Raw genomic sequence first — 17,100 nt, forward strand, 5'->3', positions numbered from 1 at the left:
TAAGGAAGCATCCTTACCAGTCAATATCCACCCAGTTGACCTTATAGATTGAGTATAAAGAAATATAAATAAAAAGAATGCAATTGAATGTTGAAAGAATAAAATCACCGTTAACTTTCCATTTCAACATGACTATTTTCAGATTTCATCTTTCACTCTGTGTACAGAGTGACTGACTTATATTGCATATACACACTATTTTTGTCCTCCTTTTAAAAACCTCAGTACTATATTGGACACATGTTTATACTCTTTATAATTACAATGTTAACAGAAAGTTTCATTTTGTGAAATGTTAAAAATATGTTAGTCTTTTGGTTTATTTCCCCTCAGTTGACATGAGACCATACACACAACCTGATATTTCTACAAAGACTGGAAGATGAGATATGAAAATAGTTGTGGGTTTTCTTTTTGTTTTTCTTTTTTGAGTGACAAGTTGATTCAGGAGAGGAAAGCCCAAGCTGCGTGTCTGTCTCCCTCCTCCCCTCCCCACCTCACCCCTGCAGACTGGCCTGTGCTGTGCTGGGTTGCTCAGTCCTGTCCGACTCCTAGCGACCCCATGGACTGTAGCCCACCAGGCTCCTCTGTCCATGGGGATTCTCCAGGCAGGAATACTGGAGTGGGTTGCCATGCCCTCCTCCAGGGGATCTTCCCATCCCAGGGATCGAAGCCAGGTCTCCAGCATTGCAGGCAGGTTCTTACCATCTGAGCACCAGGGCAGGTAGGCAGACTGGCCTACCTTCTCCAAAGCCCCCATGGGCCTGGGGCAGGGGGAGGGAGCAAGGCAGTGAGAGGATGGATGACCTTACCTTTGCTGCTCCTGGCTTGGTCTCCTGAAGGCCCCAGGATCTCTGACATGCAGCAAGGAGGGTTGTCAGAGGGAAGAAGAAGGCTCTGATAGGGTCAGTGTGTAAGGCACGCTGCTAAACATTTCAGGGCAGTTGCCAGCCCCTGAAACATTACATATAAAATTATTCTATGTAGAAAATAGTGCATGTAAAATTAGTAAATAAGAATCACCAATTTTAATATTTAATATTTTATATATTTTTAAGTTTTTTCAGGTTTCTTAGTTATCAGGACCTTGACCATGAAACACGATAATATGATAGTTCATAATTAACAATCCATGTCTGAATATATCAGTAGTTGTTTGATTAGTATCAGTGTCTTTTTAAGACAGGCATCACCTTTTGTGTTTACAGTAGTCAAAAACAATTTCTTGGTTTTATGAACACCTAATTTTTCCTTCTGGAAAGTTTCTTCATGAGTGAGTGGCACTGTGTACAGGGAATGTTAGGTAGATTAAGTATTAATTGTTCAGTCACTCAGTCGTGTACACCTCTTTGCAACCCATGGACTGCAGCATGACAGGCTTCCCTGTCCTTCACCATCTCCTGGAGTTTGCTCAAACTCATGTCCATTGAGTCAGTGATGCCATCCAATTATGTCATCCTTTGTCTTCCCTTTCTCCTGTCCTCAATCTTTCCCAGCGTCAGGGTCTTTTCCAATGAGTCAACTCTTCGCATCAGGTGGCCAAAGTATTAGAACTTCAGCTTAATCATCAGGCCTTCCAATGAATGTTAAAGTAGTTGGAGAGTAGTTAACCCATGCAGGAATGATTTTAAGTGTAAGGGGGGAAAAAAGTAGGTCAAGATGGGCTCCAGTGATTGTAGAGGCTTCACGGAGAAGGTGACAGAGAGTGTTACTAGAAATGAAGACAGGCTTTGGATGGAGAAGGGTGTTTTAGGCTGGGGAAGCAGCACCATCAGGTTCTAGATGGGGGACAGAGGAGGCACCTGCCACAGGTCGGGAGATCTCCTTGGCTCTCCCGAGTGGGAGGGAATAGTGGCCCAAAGGTTGGACTGGTGTGGGACTTTCTGGCGGTCCAGTGGTTAGGACTGTAGGCTTCCAGTGCAGAGGACATGAGTTCAATCCCTGTTTGGGGAACTAAGATCCCACATGCACAGGGGCATGGTCAAAAACAAAACAGTTGGTTTGATGGCTAGATAGGCCTTGATAGCCTTACAGAGGCGTCACAATTTCCGTATAGGAGAGAGAGACATGGTAATGTGGAAACGTGATGTGCTTCCCTTTGGGGACAGTGGGGTCTGATTCTATTCATGAGGATCAGAGGGAACTGCCACCCCTCTCCTCTTTTGCTGCTGCCTGGGACACGGTCTTTCTAAGGCAGAGTCTGGGAGGAACCCTGAGGCAGTGTTTCTCGGCATGTTTTCCTGGCTTACATACACTCCCATCAGCAAAGTCTTGTGGGTTCGACTTCTGCCGGGGCAAAGGGATAAGCCAGCGCTGGGAAAAGGAATAGGCCATTCATAAAGTTTTTTTTTTCAAATTTTACATTCTCCATTTTATTTTATTTTTTTTTATTTTATTTATTTTAATTGGAGGCCAATTACTTTATAATATCGTAGTGGTTTTTGCCATACATTGACATGAATCAGCCATGGGTGTACATGTGTTCCCTATTTTTAAAGTTTTTCCCCAGAGATTTTTACTTGCAGCTAGCTCCCAACCCCCACTGCTGCCTTTTTGAGTCACTTATTCAACTAGAGTCCATCTGGAGCATTGAGAAAAGGGGACAAGACCCAGTGTGGGCAGGACAGAGTGGGAGGTGAGAGGTGAAATTACTTCTTCCCTCTTTTCCCATTGGTCTTCCTTAGGGCAGGCGGGAGTTTGGCTTAGGAGCTCTACTGTTAAAAAGCATTAGCGGGGCTTCGCTGGTGGTTCAGTGGTGGAGGCTTTGGCTTCCATGCAGGGGGTACAGGCTCAGTCCCTGGTCGGGGTGCACTAAGATCCCATGTCCTTGCGGCCAAAAACTAAAACATAAAAAAATGAAGCAAAATTGTAACAAATGCAATAAAGACTTTTAAAAATATGGCCAATAAAAAAATATTAAAAACAAAGCATTAGGGAGATGTTGGAAATGCATTTTCATTATAAACTTAATTCTGTGTGTGTGTGTGTGTGTAGTATTTTCTACACTGTTTCCTAATTTTCTGTCTCTGGCATTAGATTTTGAGCTAAATAAAGGCATGAACCACTCAGTACATTTTTGTTCACTGGTAAGTTTGGAATTCGGAGAAGGCAGTGGCACCCCACTCCAGTACTCTTGCCTGGCAAATCCCATGGAAGGAGGAGCCTGGTAGGCTGCAGTCCACGGGGTCGCTAGGAGTCAGACACGACTTCACTTTCACTTTTCACTTTCATGCTTTGGAGAAGGAAATGGCAACCCACTCCAGTGTTCTTGCCTGGAGAATCCCAGGGACGGGGGAGCCTGGTGGGCTGCTGTCTATGGGGTCACACAGAGACATGACTGAAACGACTTAGCAGCAGCAGCAGCAAGTTTGAAATTAAGTTTAAAATAGGGGGAAAAAAGCGTTTTGGTGGAATATATCATGAACTTATGTTCAAACTTAGTTTTGATCTCTGTCATCATCAAAAGTAGAAAATAGTTTTGTTGAGTTTGAGGGGGAAAATGTTTCAAATATAAAGAAGCTAATTGTTTTAACATTACAGGTACTTTCTATTGTGTGTGAACTACTTTTTCTATGGAGAGACTCTGGCTGATTATTTTGCTACATTTGTTCAAAGAGAAGAGCAACTTCAGTTCCTCATTCGCTACCACAGATTTATATCATTTGCCCTGTATCTGGCAGGTAAGTTAAGGAAAAGACTGCATTGATTTGTAGCCAGTATATGTCACATGCTTGTTTTTATTTATGTTAAACTGTAACATCCTTTTTTGGTTACATTTTAATCCACCTTCTCTTTTTAAATGTCTCATATATACTACTACTTTCATCACAGTTTAAATAAACTGCAGTTACTCCCTAATGGTGTTTAAAAAAAGTACTTGGTGGCTGAAAGAAAGTACTTGCTTAGTAGTCTATCTATATATTTGAAAATTTTCTTTGTAAATTATAGTAAAAGAACTTTAAGCATATGGATTATTTACCAAGTAATGATATAATTTACAAAGAAACTTTCATATATATATTGCTTTATTTGTTCCTAGGAAATAGTTTTATATAGAATTAATCAGGGTAGTTAGTTTTCCTGACATTTTTTATTATATAGTCATTTATATATAAATATATATATATATTTGTTTATAGTAGGCTATCACATTTTTGTGATTTTAGATTAAGAATCAGATACTTAGGATAACATTAGAATTAACAGATTTGTGGCTGTCCAGTAGTTAGGCTCCATACTTCCACCACAGGGGGCCCAGGTTTGATCCTTGGTCAGGGAACTAAGATCTCAAAAGCCATGCAGCATGGCCAAAAAAAAACAACAAACCAGATTTGTTTTCCATCGAAGTTGACCAATTATAAAAGAAATTTCTTAAGAAATTGATTTAGATATGTACTTTAATAAAAATTATCTATTATTTTTATTTGACTTTACTGGATCTTAGTTGGAGCATGTGAGATCTAGTTCCCGAACCAGAGATTGAACCTGGGCCCTTTGCATTGGGAACACGGAATCTTAGCCACTGGACCACCAGGGAAGTCCCTAGATATGTACTTGTAAAAAGTCAGATTTCCAGTATGAATCCTGGTTCCACCGCTTACATGCTGAATAAACTTTGGGAAATGTAATTAACTAATCTGTGTCTTAGTTTCTTTGCAAAGCACTTAGAGCAGTACCTGGTGCTATATAAATATTGAATATTATCATTATTTTCACTTTTAAAGGCAGAAATGAAATTTGTTTGTGAGTTTTCTCTTTAGCTCTTAATGGTTACTATTTTAGCTCTTAGGGGTTTCCTCATAAATAAATTCTTCTCTAGTTAGTACAATTTTGGAAACTTCATACAATATGGATGACTCCTTTCCATTTCTCATTAAACAAAAAAATATACAGTGTGTGTGGGAAAGTCAGTCCTTTAAAAGTATGTCATTTTGATTCAATAATTAAAATACATTCTTTTTTATAGCTGAGTAATATTCAGTTGTATACATGTAACACAATTTCTGTATCCATTCATCTGTAGGTGGACATCAGGGTTGCTTCCGTGTCCCAGCTATTGTAAATAGAGCTATAATGAACATCGGAGTACATGCGTCTCTTTCAATTATAGTTTTCTCAGCTTTTATGCTCAGTAGTGAGATTATTGGGTCATATGGTAGATCTGTTCCTAGTTTTCTAAGGAATCTCCATATTGTTCTCCATAATGACTATCCATTTACATTCCCACCAGCGATGAAAGAGGGTTCTCCTGCACTTACTGTTTGCAGAATTTTTTAATGATGGCCATTCTGACCTGTGTGAGGTGATACCTCATTGTAGTTTTGATTTGCAGTTCTCTGATAATGAATGATGTTGAGCATCTTTTTATGTGTTTGTTCATCATCTGTATGCCTTCTTTGGAGAAATGTCTGTGTAGGTCTTCCGAACATTTTTTGATTGGGTTTGTTTTTCTGGTTTTGAGCTGCATGAGCTGCTTGTGTATTTTGGAGATTAATCCAGTTGTTTCCCTTGCAGTTATTTTTTCCCATTCTGAAGGTTGTCTTTTAATCTTGTTTGTTGTTTCCTTTGCTCTGCAACTTGTTTCTTTTTGTAATATTGTATACATGATACCCTCTCAACTAATTCTTTACAGTCATTGTTAACCTTCATCCCCTTATTTCTATCAGTATTTGTTCGTTTTTCTAACTGATTTCTATCATTGGCATAGCTTACCATTGCTCTCCTATAGAATCACAGAAAGTCATCATTGTCATTCTTTAAACAAACACTCGAGTGCTTTCCAAGTGCCAGTGCTGTGCATGGTGTTGAGGATACAAAGGGGAACAGGCTTTTAGTGTGCCTACCAGGGTGTGGCAACTGCTGAGACATGTGTCCCCTCGTTCATTGCTGGAATGTGAACAAGGATCTCTAAGACCACGAAGAAAGGGAAGGAGGGCCTTGCTTTACTGGGGCAGGAAGGCCATTGAAGGCCTTGGAGAAGAGATGATTGTTGTTCAGTCGCTAAATCATGTCTGACTCTTTGTGAGCTCATGGACTGCGGTGCTCCAGGCTCCCCTGTCCTTCACTATCTCCCAGAGTTTGCTCAAACTCATGTCCATTGAGTTGGTGATGCTATCTAACCATCTCATGCTCTGCCATCCCCTTTTCCTTTTGCCTTCAGTCTTTGAGGGGGAAGTGGCAAGCCACCTCAGTATTCTTGCTCTGAGAATCCCATGAACAGTATAAAGAGATGATCAGTGTCATGAAAAGCAAAGAACAAGCAGGTGTTTGCCAGGTGGAGGGTGGGAAAGGGCATTCCAGGTAGAGGAAACAGCTGTGCCGTCTTGGGAATGAGAGTGGCATGTTCGGGACCCATGGGAGGTACTGAAGGGTGTACAGTAGACAGGCGCCCCATCTTGAGGAGCCTTGTGTATGATAGGAAGACTTTGGGCTTTATTCCTAGGAAACTACTGGAGGATTTCAAGCTAAGAGAAAATGTAACCAGGTTTGTAATTCAATGAATGGTGAGTGGGAGACATTAATAGAGTGACAAGACAGGAAACTGTTGCTTTAATTCATACTAAATATAATATATGCCTGAGTCATTCACCTTTATATTAATACTAAGAGAGTCATAAATTTTTTTAAAATTGTGCTTTTAAAAAATAAAATCTGGACTATTATTGATGTGGAAAAAAAAAATTATGGGACTTCACTGGTGGTCCAGTAGTTAAGACTGCTTCCTCTGCAGGGAGTGGAGGTTCAATTTCTGGTCAGGGACTAGGATCCCACCTGCTGTGTGGTATGGCCAAAAAATTTAAAAAAAAAAAAATTTTTTTTTTAATGCTAAGGGCTGATTTTAGAACCAACTGCTGTTTATGACAGTCTATGAAAAATTGCTTTTATATCCTAAATTATTGGCTTAAAATGTACTTTTTGTTGCGATAATTATGTATTTTCATGCAGTTGTAAGAAATAAGACAGGATGCCTTATGCACTTTTCCCAGTTTCCACCAGTGATAATACTTTGAAAGATTACAGTGTAAGATCACACAAGGATATTGACATTATGAAAGTCTTAAAAATGTACTTTTAAAACATGGTTTTTCAAATTGAAGTATAGTTGATTTGCAGTGTTGTGTTAATTTCTAGTGTACAGTAAAGTGATTCATGTGTACTTTTTCATGTGCTTTTCCAGCTTGGTTTCTTACAGGATATTAGAGTTCCCTGTGCCATAGAGCAGGCCCTTGTTGCCTTTATCTGTTTTACGTATAGTAAACTGTATCTGCTCATCCCCAAATCCTAATTTATCCCTTCCCCACCCCTTTTCCCTTTTGGTAATTGTAAATTTGTCTTCTGTGCTTCTGAGTGTCAGTTCAGTTCAGTCGCTCAGTCGTGTCCGACTCTTTGCGACCCCATGGACTGCAGCAGGCCAGGCCTCCCTGTCCATCATTAACTCCTGGAGCTTACTCAAATTTATGTCCATCGAGTCGGTGATGCCATCCAGCCATCTCATTCTCGGTCGTTGCCTTCTCCTGCCTTCAATCTTTGCCAGCATCAGGGTCTTTTCCAATGAGTCAGTTCTTCACACCAGGTGGCCAAAGTTGGAGCTTCTGCTTCGGCATCAGTCCCTCCAATGAATATTCAGCACTGTTTCCTTTAGGATTGACTGGTTGGATCTCCTTGCAGTCCAAGGGACTCTCATGAGGCTGCGCCAACACTCACAGTTCAAAAGCATCAATTCTTCAATGCTCAGCTTCTTTATGGTCCAACTTTCACATCTATACATGACCACTGAAAAAACCATAGCTTTGACTATATGGACTTTTGTTGGCAAAGTAATGTCTGCTTTTTAGTATGCTGTCTAGGTTTATCATAGCTTTTCTTCCAAGGAGCAAGCATCTTTTCATTTCATGGCTGCAGTCACCATCTGCAGTCACCATCTGCAGTGATTTTGGAGCCCAGGAAAATAAAATCTCTCACTGTTTCCTTTGTTGTCCCCACCTATTTGCCATGAAGTGGTGGGACCGGATGCCATGATCTTAGTTTTCTGAATGTTGAGTTTTAAGCCAACTTTTTCACTCTCCTCTTTTACTTTCATCAAGAGGCTCTTCAGTTCCTCTTCGCTTTCTGCCATAAGGGTGGTGTCATCTGCATATCTGAGGTTATTGATATTTCTGCCAGCAATCTTGAATCCAGCTTGTGCTTCATCCAGCCCAGTATTTTGCATGATGTACTCTGCATATAAGTTAAATAAGCAGGGTGACAGTATACAGCCTTGATGGACTCCTTTCCCAATTTGGAACCAGTCTCTTGGTCCATGTCCAGTTCTAACTGTTGCTTCTTGACCTGCATACAGATTTCTCAGGAAGCAGGTCCGGTGGTGTGATATTTCCATCTCTTTAAGAATTTTCCACAGTTTGTTGTGATCCACACAGTCAAAAGCTTTAGCGTAGTCAATGAAGGAGAAGTAGATGTTTTTCTGAAATTCTCTTGCTTTTTTGATAATCCAGTGGATGTTGGCAATTTGATCTCTGGTTCCTCTACCTTTTCTAAATCCACCTTGAACATCTGAAAGTTCTTGGTTCATGTACTGTTGAAGCCTGGCTTGGAGAATTTAGAGCATTGTTTTGCTAGTGTGTGAGATTCTTTGGCATTGCCTTTCTTTGGGATTGGAATAAAAACTGACTTTTCCAGTCTCTGTGTTTCTATCAAATGCAACTTTGTAGTAAGCTAGGAGCTGCTGGGTTAAGTGATGAAACTTCTGATATAAATTATGCATGGTATTCTGTTGGGTTGGCCAAAAAGTTCATTTGGGTTTTTCATAAGATGTTCAAAACCCAAATGAACTTTTTGGCCATCCCAGTATATCTGTTATCATTTCACGTGTGTCTTAAATATGGTCCTATTAAAGGATCATAAGCACCCACTTTGTGTTTCTCATTTTTTTTAATTCCTGGTGCCTAGTACAGGGTCTGGGACTTAGGTTCCTAACACACATTTACTGGATGAGTGATCAGGAGGCTGAGAACATGCACATCCAAACACAGTGCTTGCTAGAGATGATGGTTTTTAGCATCAGGATTTTGGTTGCTGGGTCTTGAGGCCTTATTGGTTGATTCTTGAAGTGATTAGCAACATTTATGAGCTTAGTCCAGCAAATAAAGTTAGACTTTAAAACAGGAGTGAGGAAATAGAAAGTATACTCTGTTGAGATAGTTGTACCTTTCTTTCAAATTATGCTGTGAAAAATGTCTGGAATTCTTCTCATTAAACAACATTCCAAGAGGCCTGTCCAAATTTTAGTTCTGCAGTGGTCAAATGAGTTTTATAGGTCTTAACAGATGTAAAAAGCAGAGACAACACAAGCTTTTTCATTGATGTTGAATTTTATTAAAATAAAATGTACCTATATCCAGGTCTGACCTACTCAGCAAGGCCCAGCAGGTTAAATGACTCATTTAACATCATCCCAGATGACTCACTGACTAGGACCCAGAAGCCATTCTGACACTTTAGATAATTTTATTGTAAAATGAATTTGTCTGATAGTAAAACAAACATCAGCGACATTTTCTCTAGAGTCTGGATATATTTTTAAAAGATCTTGGTAATTTGGATTTGGGGCTCTTTAGAAACAAGAGCAGCCATGTGATTACATGTCTGGTAATGACAGGTGAATAAGCTTAAGATGTTGGACCCATAATATCATCACCTTAAGATCTCCTTAGCCAACTAGTGAGAAGCATATTAAAGGCATATTTTGTTTAGTCAGGTTTTTTCGCTTGTATTTGTGCATGGGTAGCTATTTTGACTTCTTCTTTAAAACCCTTAAGGAGAGGTTATGACTTGAATATAATACTTTGAATTCAAGAAAAATCACTGGACAGTATAAGATTCAGTTCAGTTCAGTTCAGTCGCTCAGTCGTGTCCGACTCTTTGCGACCCCATGAATTGCAGCACGCCAGGCCTCCCTGTCTATCACCAACTGCTGGAGTTCACTCAGACTCATGTCCATCGAGTCGGTGATGCCATCCAGCCATCTCATCCTCTGTCGTCCCCTTCTCCTCCTGCCCCCAATCCCTCCCAGCATCAGAGTCTTTTCCAATGAGTCAACTGTTCGCATGAGGTGGCCAAAGTACTGGAGTTTCAGCTTTAGCATCATTCCTTCCAAAGAACACCCAGGTCTGATCTCCTTCAGAATGGACTGGTTGGATCTCCTTGCAGTCCAAGGGACTCTCAAGAGTCTTCTCCAATACCACAGTTATAGTATAAGATTAAATTATGGCTAAAATTAATACATGATTAAGAATTGTTTTCAAACATCCTGTATATCTTTCATCTCAAAGAATGTAGATGAAATCTTTGAAAGATGTCACAAATCACTGTTCATAAAGGATTGTATCTCCAGAACCACGTATAGTTTATATTTGTGTGTGTGTGTGTGTGTGTGTGTATAGAAAAGAAAAGAAAGCTAGAGCTAAGTCGTGTCTGACTCTTGCGACCCTATGGACTGTAGCCTGCCTGGCTCCTTGCCATGTCCTTCTCCAGGGAATCTTCCCAATCCAGGAGTCGAACCCAGGTCTCCAGCATTACAGGCAGATTCTTTACCAACTGAGCTATGTGGGAAGCCATATATATATATATATATATATATATATATACACATACATATATATCTAGCTTGTTTATTTTTGGCTGTGCTGGATCTTTGGTGCTGCGTGGGCTGTCTCTTATTTCCATGAGCAGGGGCTACTCTCTAGTTGCGGCATGTGGGCTTCTCATTGTGGTGGCTTCTCTTGTTGCATAGAGCACGGGCTCAGTAGCTGTGTCTCATGGGCTTAGTTGCTCCATGATGGCTTGTGAGATCTCCCTGGACCAGGGATCAAACCCGTGTCTCCTACATTGGCAGGTGGATTCTTTACCATGAGTTACCAGGGAAGCCTTCCCACGTAACAGTTTTTTAATTAAACATGATTATAAACTATTTACATATCAGTCTTGTTTTATACCTTAAACTCACTATGCAGATTAAAGGAAAACTTTTTCCGTATATTAGCTAATATAACGGTTGATTTGTGTGAATTTCTACACTGCATATTTAAACTTCTTTAAAACACCTCAGTTGTATTCTAGTGTCTGAATATGGCAACACATAAAGTAGTGTGGTTCTGAATTGTTGAATACAGTGTTTGAAACATTTCAAAGTTTTGGTTAGTTAGCAAAGTGTAGTGAAAAATACAGCCATACAAAAATACAAAAGTAATCGATGAGTCAGTAACCTCCAGTGTATAATCCTGGGTCTGTCTTTGTTTTTTGAGTTAAGGACTGCATGTATTTATTGAATTGGTTAACCAACAATAAGAAATTTAAAAAACTTTATTATTTCTTTATATTTTCTGTCTCTTCAATTAAAGTATGAGCTCCTTGAGTGGAATGACTGTCTTATCCATGTTTTGTATTTTGTGTCTGCATCTTAAGTGCTCAGTAAATATTTTTCAATTGTCTACTTTTTCTGGAATTCCTTCTATCACATCTTTTGGACTTTTCAATGTCGTCTTCTTTAATTCACTTGACTCCTTAGACATCTCATTCTTTTGTATGCTTTCTGAACATACCTCTCTTAAGTCTACTGGGGAACTTGGTCTCCCTAACCTCCTGGATCTCCTTGATACGGGGCCACACGATATGTCCGTCTTTGCACTGACGGCGCCAGGCCCAGTGCTGTGTATATAACTGGGAATCAGTAAGTGTAACTGCAAATAGGTACATACAAGACTGTATGTTTAGGAGACTTTTTCAGTGAACGTTTTACTTTAACAGATCCTATGATTTTAATTGGAGATATAACCGTAAAACTGTTCTTTGTTAATTGGGGAAAAAGTAAAACTATGGATCCAAATATGCAAAGTTATCCTTTCCAAAGATTTGTTGAAATATAGCATGTATGTGTTCCATTTAAACAGAAAATGGCTGTGAATGAAGAAGTAAATGCATGTGTCTCTTCTTGGGATTCTTTTTCTTTGACAATAATATTTAACCTTAGATATGTTAGGAAAACAGTTTACATCCTCCTCCCCCAGATTCCAAGAATGGTATTATTTTAATATATCCACGAGTCAGATAGTTATATCTTTTATTAGAGCACCCTAAAATGCTGTGTGTTACTGGTGGATTTAACCATAAAATTGGATCAGGTAAAACTGAATTGCCAAGACTGTCCTGGATAAAATGATCATCAGGAAAGTATTGAATGAATCTGCTGGTAATTTTGTTTGAAGAAATGCTTAAGGGTGAATGGTATATAATTCAAGAATAAGAAAACCATGCATGCTGGAGTAGTATTTGTGAGGAGATAATTCATAATTAATGATATTGAGAATTTCCCAAGGCTGCGCTGGGAGAGCCAGAAAGGTCTTTTTTGGCAGAAGGGAAGGTTCTGGAGACTTTCAGCTCAGTCTTGCTTCTGAGTTGCCTTTACCTCATTAGCTCTGAAAGTGAAAGTCGCTCAGGCATGTCTGACTCTTTGCAACCACATGGACTATACAGTCCATGGAATTCTTCAGGCCAGAATACTGGAGTGGGTAGCTTTTCCCTTCTCCAGGGGATCTTCCCAACCCAGGGATCGAACCCAGGGATCGAACCCAGGTCTCACTCATTTTGGGCGGATTCTTTACTAGCTGAGCCACAAGGGAAGCCCCCCTTAGCCTCTGAACCAAGTCCAGTCTACGTTTGCCTATAACCATGGACCAAAGGCATAAAGCAGCATAGAAATTTCATTATTTATTAAGCCACAAAAGAAATCTCCCTGCTATTGAAGAAAAATTTAAAAGCAGTGATTTTAAAAGAAGGTCTTTTGCTACAGGTGATTTTAATGCCGTGAATTATGTGTTTTAGTGCCCCGCACCCCCGCTTCCTTTCTTTCTGTCAAGAAAGTGACATATGTCTCAGTTTGCCGCTGCTCAGAAATGTTTCCATATTTTGCAGTTGAACCAGTCAGATTCTACAGGTGGCAGATAGGAAGTGAGATAGGATCTGGGAGCCAGTATGCATTCTCTTCCCTTACCATCACCCTTTACCCTGACATTTCAGGTCGGTCATCAAAAACTAGGTGCAGGCAGTAGCTGTTTGATTCCCTGCGCTGGTCAGAGTAGCGTCAACCTTGCTTACTCTAGTGGGTAGAACTCCCTTGATAGGTACATCTTAGGTTTGCAAAGTATAGTGTTTATTTCACATGCGATAGATTAGTTGACCATTTGTTTTCTCTCAGAGAACTCATTTTCTAAAGATATTGCCAAATAGAATGCATGCATGGCTATTTAGTTGAAATTAAACTTGGTTCATGCATTTCTAACATCTGCTGCTGCTAAGTCACTTCAGTCGTGTCCGATTCTGTGCGACCCCATAGACGGCAGCCCACCAGGCTCCCCCGTCCCTGGGGTTCTCCAGGCAAGAACACTGGAGTGGGTTGCCATTTCCTTCTCCTTCTAACATCTACTTCTGTAAAAAAAAATTATCTTCAGAACTTTACTGATGTAGTGGGCAAAAAAGTGTATCATAGTGCCTCCTCATTATTTAACATAGAATTATTAGATTTCTGCTTCACTAGGCGGGCTACCCAGGTGGCTGAGTGGTAAAGAATCTGCCTGCCAATGCCGGTGACGCAGGTTTGATCTCTGGGTCTGGAAGATCCCCTGGAGAAGGAAATGGCGACCCACTCCAGTATTCTTGCCTGGAGAATCCCATGGACAGAGGCACCTGGTGGGCTACAGTCGATGGGATCGTGCAAGAGTCAGATACAGTTTAGCAACTAAACAACAACAACAAAAGTTCATTAGGTAGAATTTTTATTTAGTAAAATTTTATTGTAATTAATGTATAGGCTATAGACAGAAACACACATACACTGTTTGTGCATCTTGAAATTGTTAAGAGTATTTTGTTTTACTGTAATCATTATAATATGCTTCTGAGAATTTTTGAATCACTCTTAACCTGAATCTTGAGGATAATGGTTTATGGAACCACATGACTCTTAAGGGTCAATAGAATCTAAGGGTTTAACTCCTTTTTAGCTCCATGATCCACAGTAAATTAATCAAGTCCTTTGTGTATTTTTCTTCATCTGTAAAGTGGAGATAATAATAGGTAACTACATCATAGGAATGTTGAAAGGATTAAATGAGTTAATACTTATAAAAGGCTTAGACAAGTACATGGAACATAGTAAGTGTTCAAAGATGTAGAGATTTAAACATTCTATACATATACTTGATGGAATGATACAGTGAATACATTTTAGTGAACTGAAATTCAGGGTCCAATTTTCCATGTCCGCACATTAGCAAGGGACTGACTCAATTAATGTAGGAGATGTTTATTGAATTTATGGCATGGACTATATCAGGCATTTTGGAGAATACAGGATCATTTCCCTCAAGAAATTTCTATTCAAAATGCTTGATGTAAGAGTCCTGTCCACGAGACCAGGGTTTGATCCTTGGGCCAGAAAGCTCCCCTGGAGAAGGAAATGGTAACCTATGGCAGTGTTCTTGCCTGGGAAATTCCATGGACAGAGAAGCCTGGCAGGCTACATACAGTCCATGGGGTTGCAAAGAGTTGGACAAGATTTAGTGACTCAACAATAATGTAAGAGTAGGAGAGATGGTGTATGAGTGAGTAGCCAACGTATAGCTAGATGTGGTATAGAAATTTGGCTTCTATGAACTCATTGAATCTTAAAATTTGTAACAGATTACACAACAAGCGCATGTTTTTGTTCTTGAACAGGTTTCTGCATGTTTGTGCTGAGCTTGGTGAAGAAACATTACCGTCTGCAGTTTTATATGGTGTGTATTAACCATTATTTTGTAGTTACTATATGTAATAAAAACCTTCACCTTTATTTTTTTTTTTTCCTGTAGTGAGAAAATAGGATCTAATCTGCTAATTGCCTAAATGTGAGGGGTATTTGAATTTTGGATGACTAATATTTATAAATGTTTGAAGTTGAAAATGTTTTTGAGGACTCAAAATTTTTAACTGTTTCCAAAGTTTTCTAAAAATTTTTCCTTTGAAGATTTTCAAAGGCTGTAAAATTAAAGTCAAGTATTTGGATTCCCTAAATATGTAGGAATTTGAGGTGTTTCCATAGTCTCCTGAACAGTTAATAAGTCTCAGAAACATCTGTCATATATTGGTATGGAAAGGACCTGTGTCTACTTGTGCTTAGCCTAGGCATAAGGGGAACAGAGCTTACGTTTCCCTGGTAGCTATGGTTAGCTGTACAGCTGCATGATTTGTTTTGGCCACAAGTATTTCCTTCAGTGTATCCTTGAACAGTGTTCAGTGTCTTATGAAATGAATCGCTGTATATGATGACCTCTTATTTTCTTAAAAGGTAGCTAATGATAAGAGTGTAAAATGACAAATGTAGTATCTATAAATTCACGTATTTGCTAGGTTTGTTGTGAATTTGGGGTATAATTCCTACTCTTCACGCTTTGCTTTTCTCCATTGAGACATCCTGCTGAGCGCCATTGTTGGAAAATTATAGTATTTCTTACATTTCTAATTTCTGGGGATCTTGAGAAAAAAAGAAACAGTAAAATTCTCAGTTAAAATCTAGAAACCATCAAGACAAATTAGAAATAATAGAATCTGCTATGAAGATGGTACCTATTGGGAAAAATCATTTATGCATATTGAAGCAATCTAAGACAGAATTGGATCACTTAAGCAGATGAAAACAAAACAGAACAACCAATGTAATACACTGTTTGCTGAAATGAAAGATAGGTTTATTATGAATAAATCAAAATAAGAATTTTGAAAAGTCCTTTTATAACTTTCAATGAAAATTATGAGAGACTTCCCTGGCGGTGCAGTGGTTAAGCCTCCACAATTCCAATGCAGGGGTTGCAGGTTTGATCCTTGATTGGGGAACTGAGATCCTGCATGCTGTGCGGCAAAAAAGAAAAAAAATTATGAGACTAATACATAGAAATATTAGCCCTTTTTGTTCACATTCTACTCATATTAATGACGCTAAAAGTAGCTAAAGTGGCTGTCTCTCAGAATTGATGAAACAGACGCCTTTTGACAATTTAAAATGGAATACTGTCATTGAACAGAGCTGTAAAGATCAGCTTTCAAGTATGAAAAGATTGGATTTAAGGGCAATCGATCCCTGCTGGTTTGAATCATTTGAAGTTATAAATAACTCTTTATGGGAAAATGTTAACCATAGTGAACTCAGGGAAAAATCGTTTTCAGCGTTTCTAGTAACTAGAGAATGCAGTCAGAGTAGAATTTTAGTTCTTATCTGAATGCCAGAGCAATACTGCAAGCTTGTCATTACCACTTTAATCTCATGGTTCAAGATGATGGTATATTTGTTAACAGATGTATAGCTCGGTATTACTAGCATTCCATTTTTGTGTAAATTAAGGTTACTTTGTTGAATATTTTTCATGGTTCTCAGGTTTCAGGAGGCACCAAAATGAAGGTAATTTACTAATGGCATTTATTTTGTATGACCTTATCTTATGAAATTTGACCAGTAGTCGTGCTAGAAATTTGCTGTTGCTTCGTGGCCTGCCCTGATCTCTTGTGCTCATTATTGTTGTGTTGTTGGGCTATTAACAGTTCGCATGGACTCATGTCACCTTACTGATAACAGTTACTCAGTCACATCTTGTCATCCAAAATCTGTTTGAAGGCATGATATGGTAAGGGGACAGTATATGCTGCTTTATATTTATATATATTTATAGCACTTTGAAAGCTCTTTTACCCTGGACAGTTTCTTACAGGGATTTCTACTAAAATGTCCTATTTGTTGTCATTCTTTTCCATTAAAATAAGTTCCCCTTAACTGTTTGACTGGATTCCCTGGTGGCTCAGGCCGTAAAGAGTCTGCCTGCAATGCAGGAGACCCGGGTTCAATCCCTGAGTCGGGAAGAATCCCCTGGTGAAGGAAATGGCAACCCACTCCACTATTCTTGCCTGAAAAAGCCCACGGATGGAGGAGCCTGGCAGGCTATAGTCCGTAGGGTCACAGAGTCGGACACGACTAAGTGACTTCACTTCTAACTGTTTGACAGCTGAAGACAAATGCTT

The 17,100-nt window shown here is 39.3% G+C and overlaps 1 protein-coding gene across 1 annotated transcript in view; it reads left to right on the forward strand.

Annotated features, from left to right (window-relative positions):
* The window catches only part of CDS1 (CDP-diacylglycerol synthase 1), an 81,262-nt gene that overhangs the window by 41,553 nt on the left and 22,609 nt on the right, over window positions 1–17,100 (forward strand). The window contains exons 5-7 of the mRNA XM_070791720.1: window positions 3,541–3,680; window positions 14,770–14,828; window positions 16,627–16,709. Coding sequence (XP_070647821.1) covers window positions 3,541–3,680; window positions 14,770–14,828; window positions 16,627–16,709 — 282 coding nt within the window. The remainder of the gene's footprint in view (window positions 1–3,540; window positions 3,681–14,769; window positions 14,829–16,626; window positions 16,710–17,100) is intronic.

The sequence above is a fragment of the Bos indicus genome, chromosome 6 (genome assembly GCF_029378745.1).
Source record: "Bos indicus isolate NIAB-ARS_2022 breed Sahiwal x Tharparkar chromosome 6, NIAB-ARS_B.indTharparkar_mat_pri_1.0, whole genome shotgun sequence".
In the NCBI taxonomy this organism is placed as follows: Eukaryota; Metazoa; Chordata; class Mammalia; order Artiodactyla; family Bovidae; genus Bos; species Bos indicus.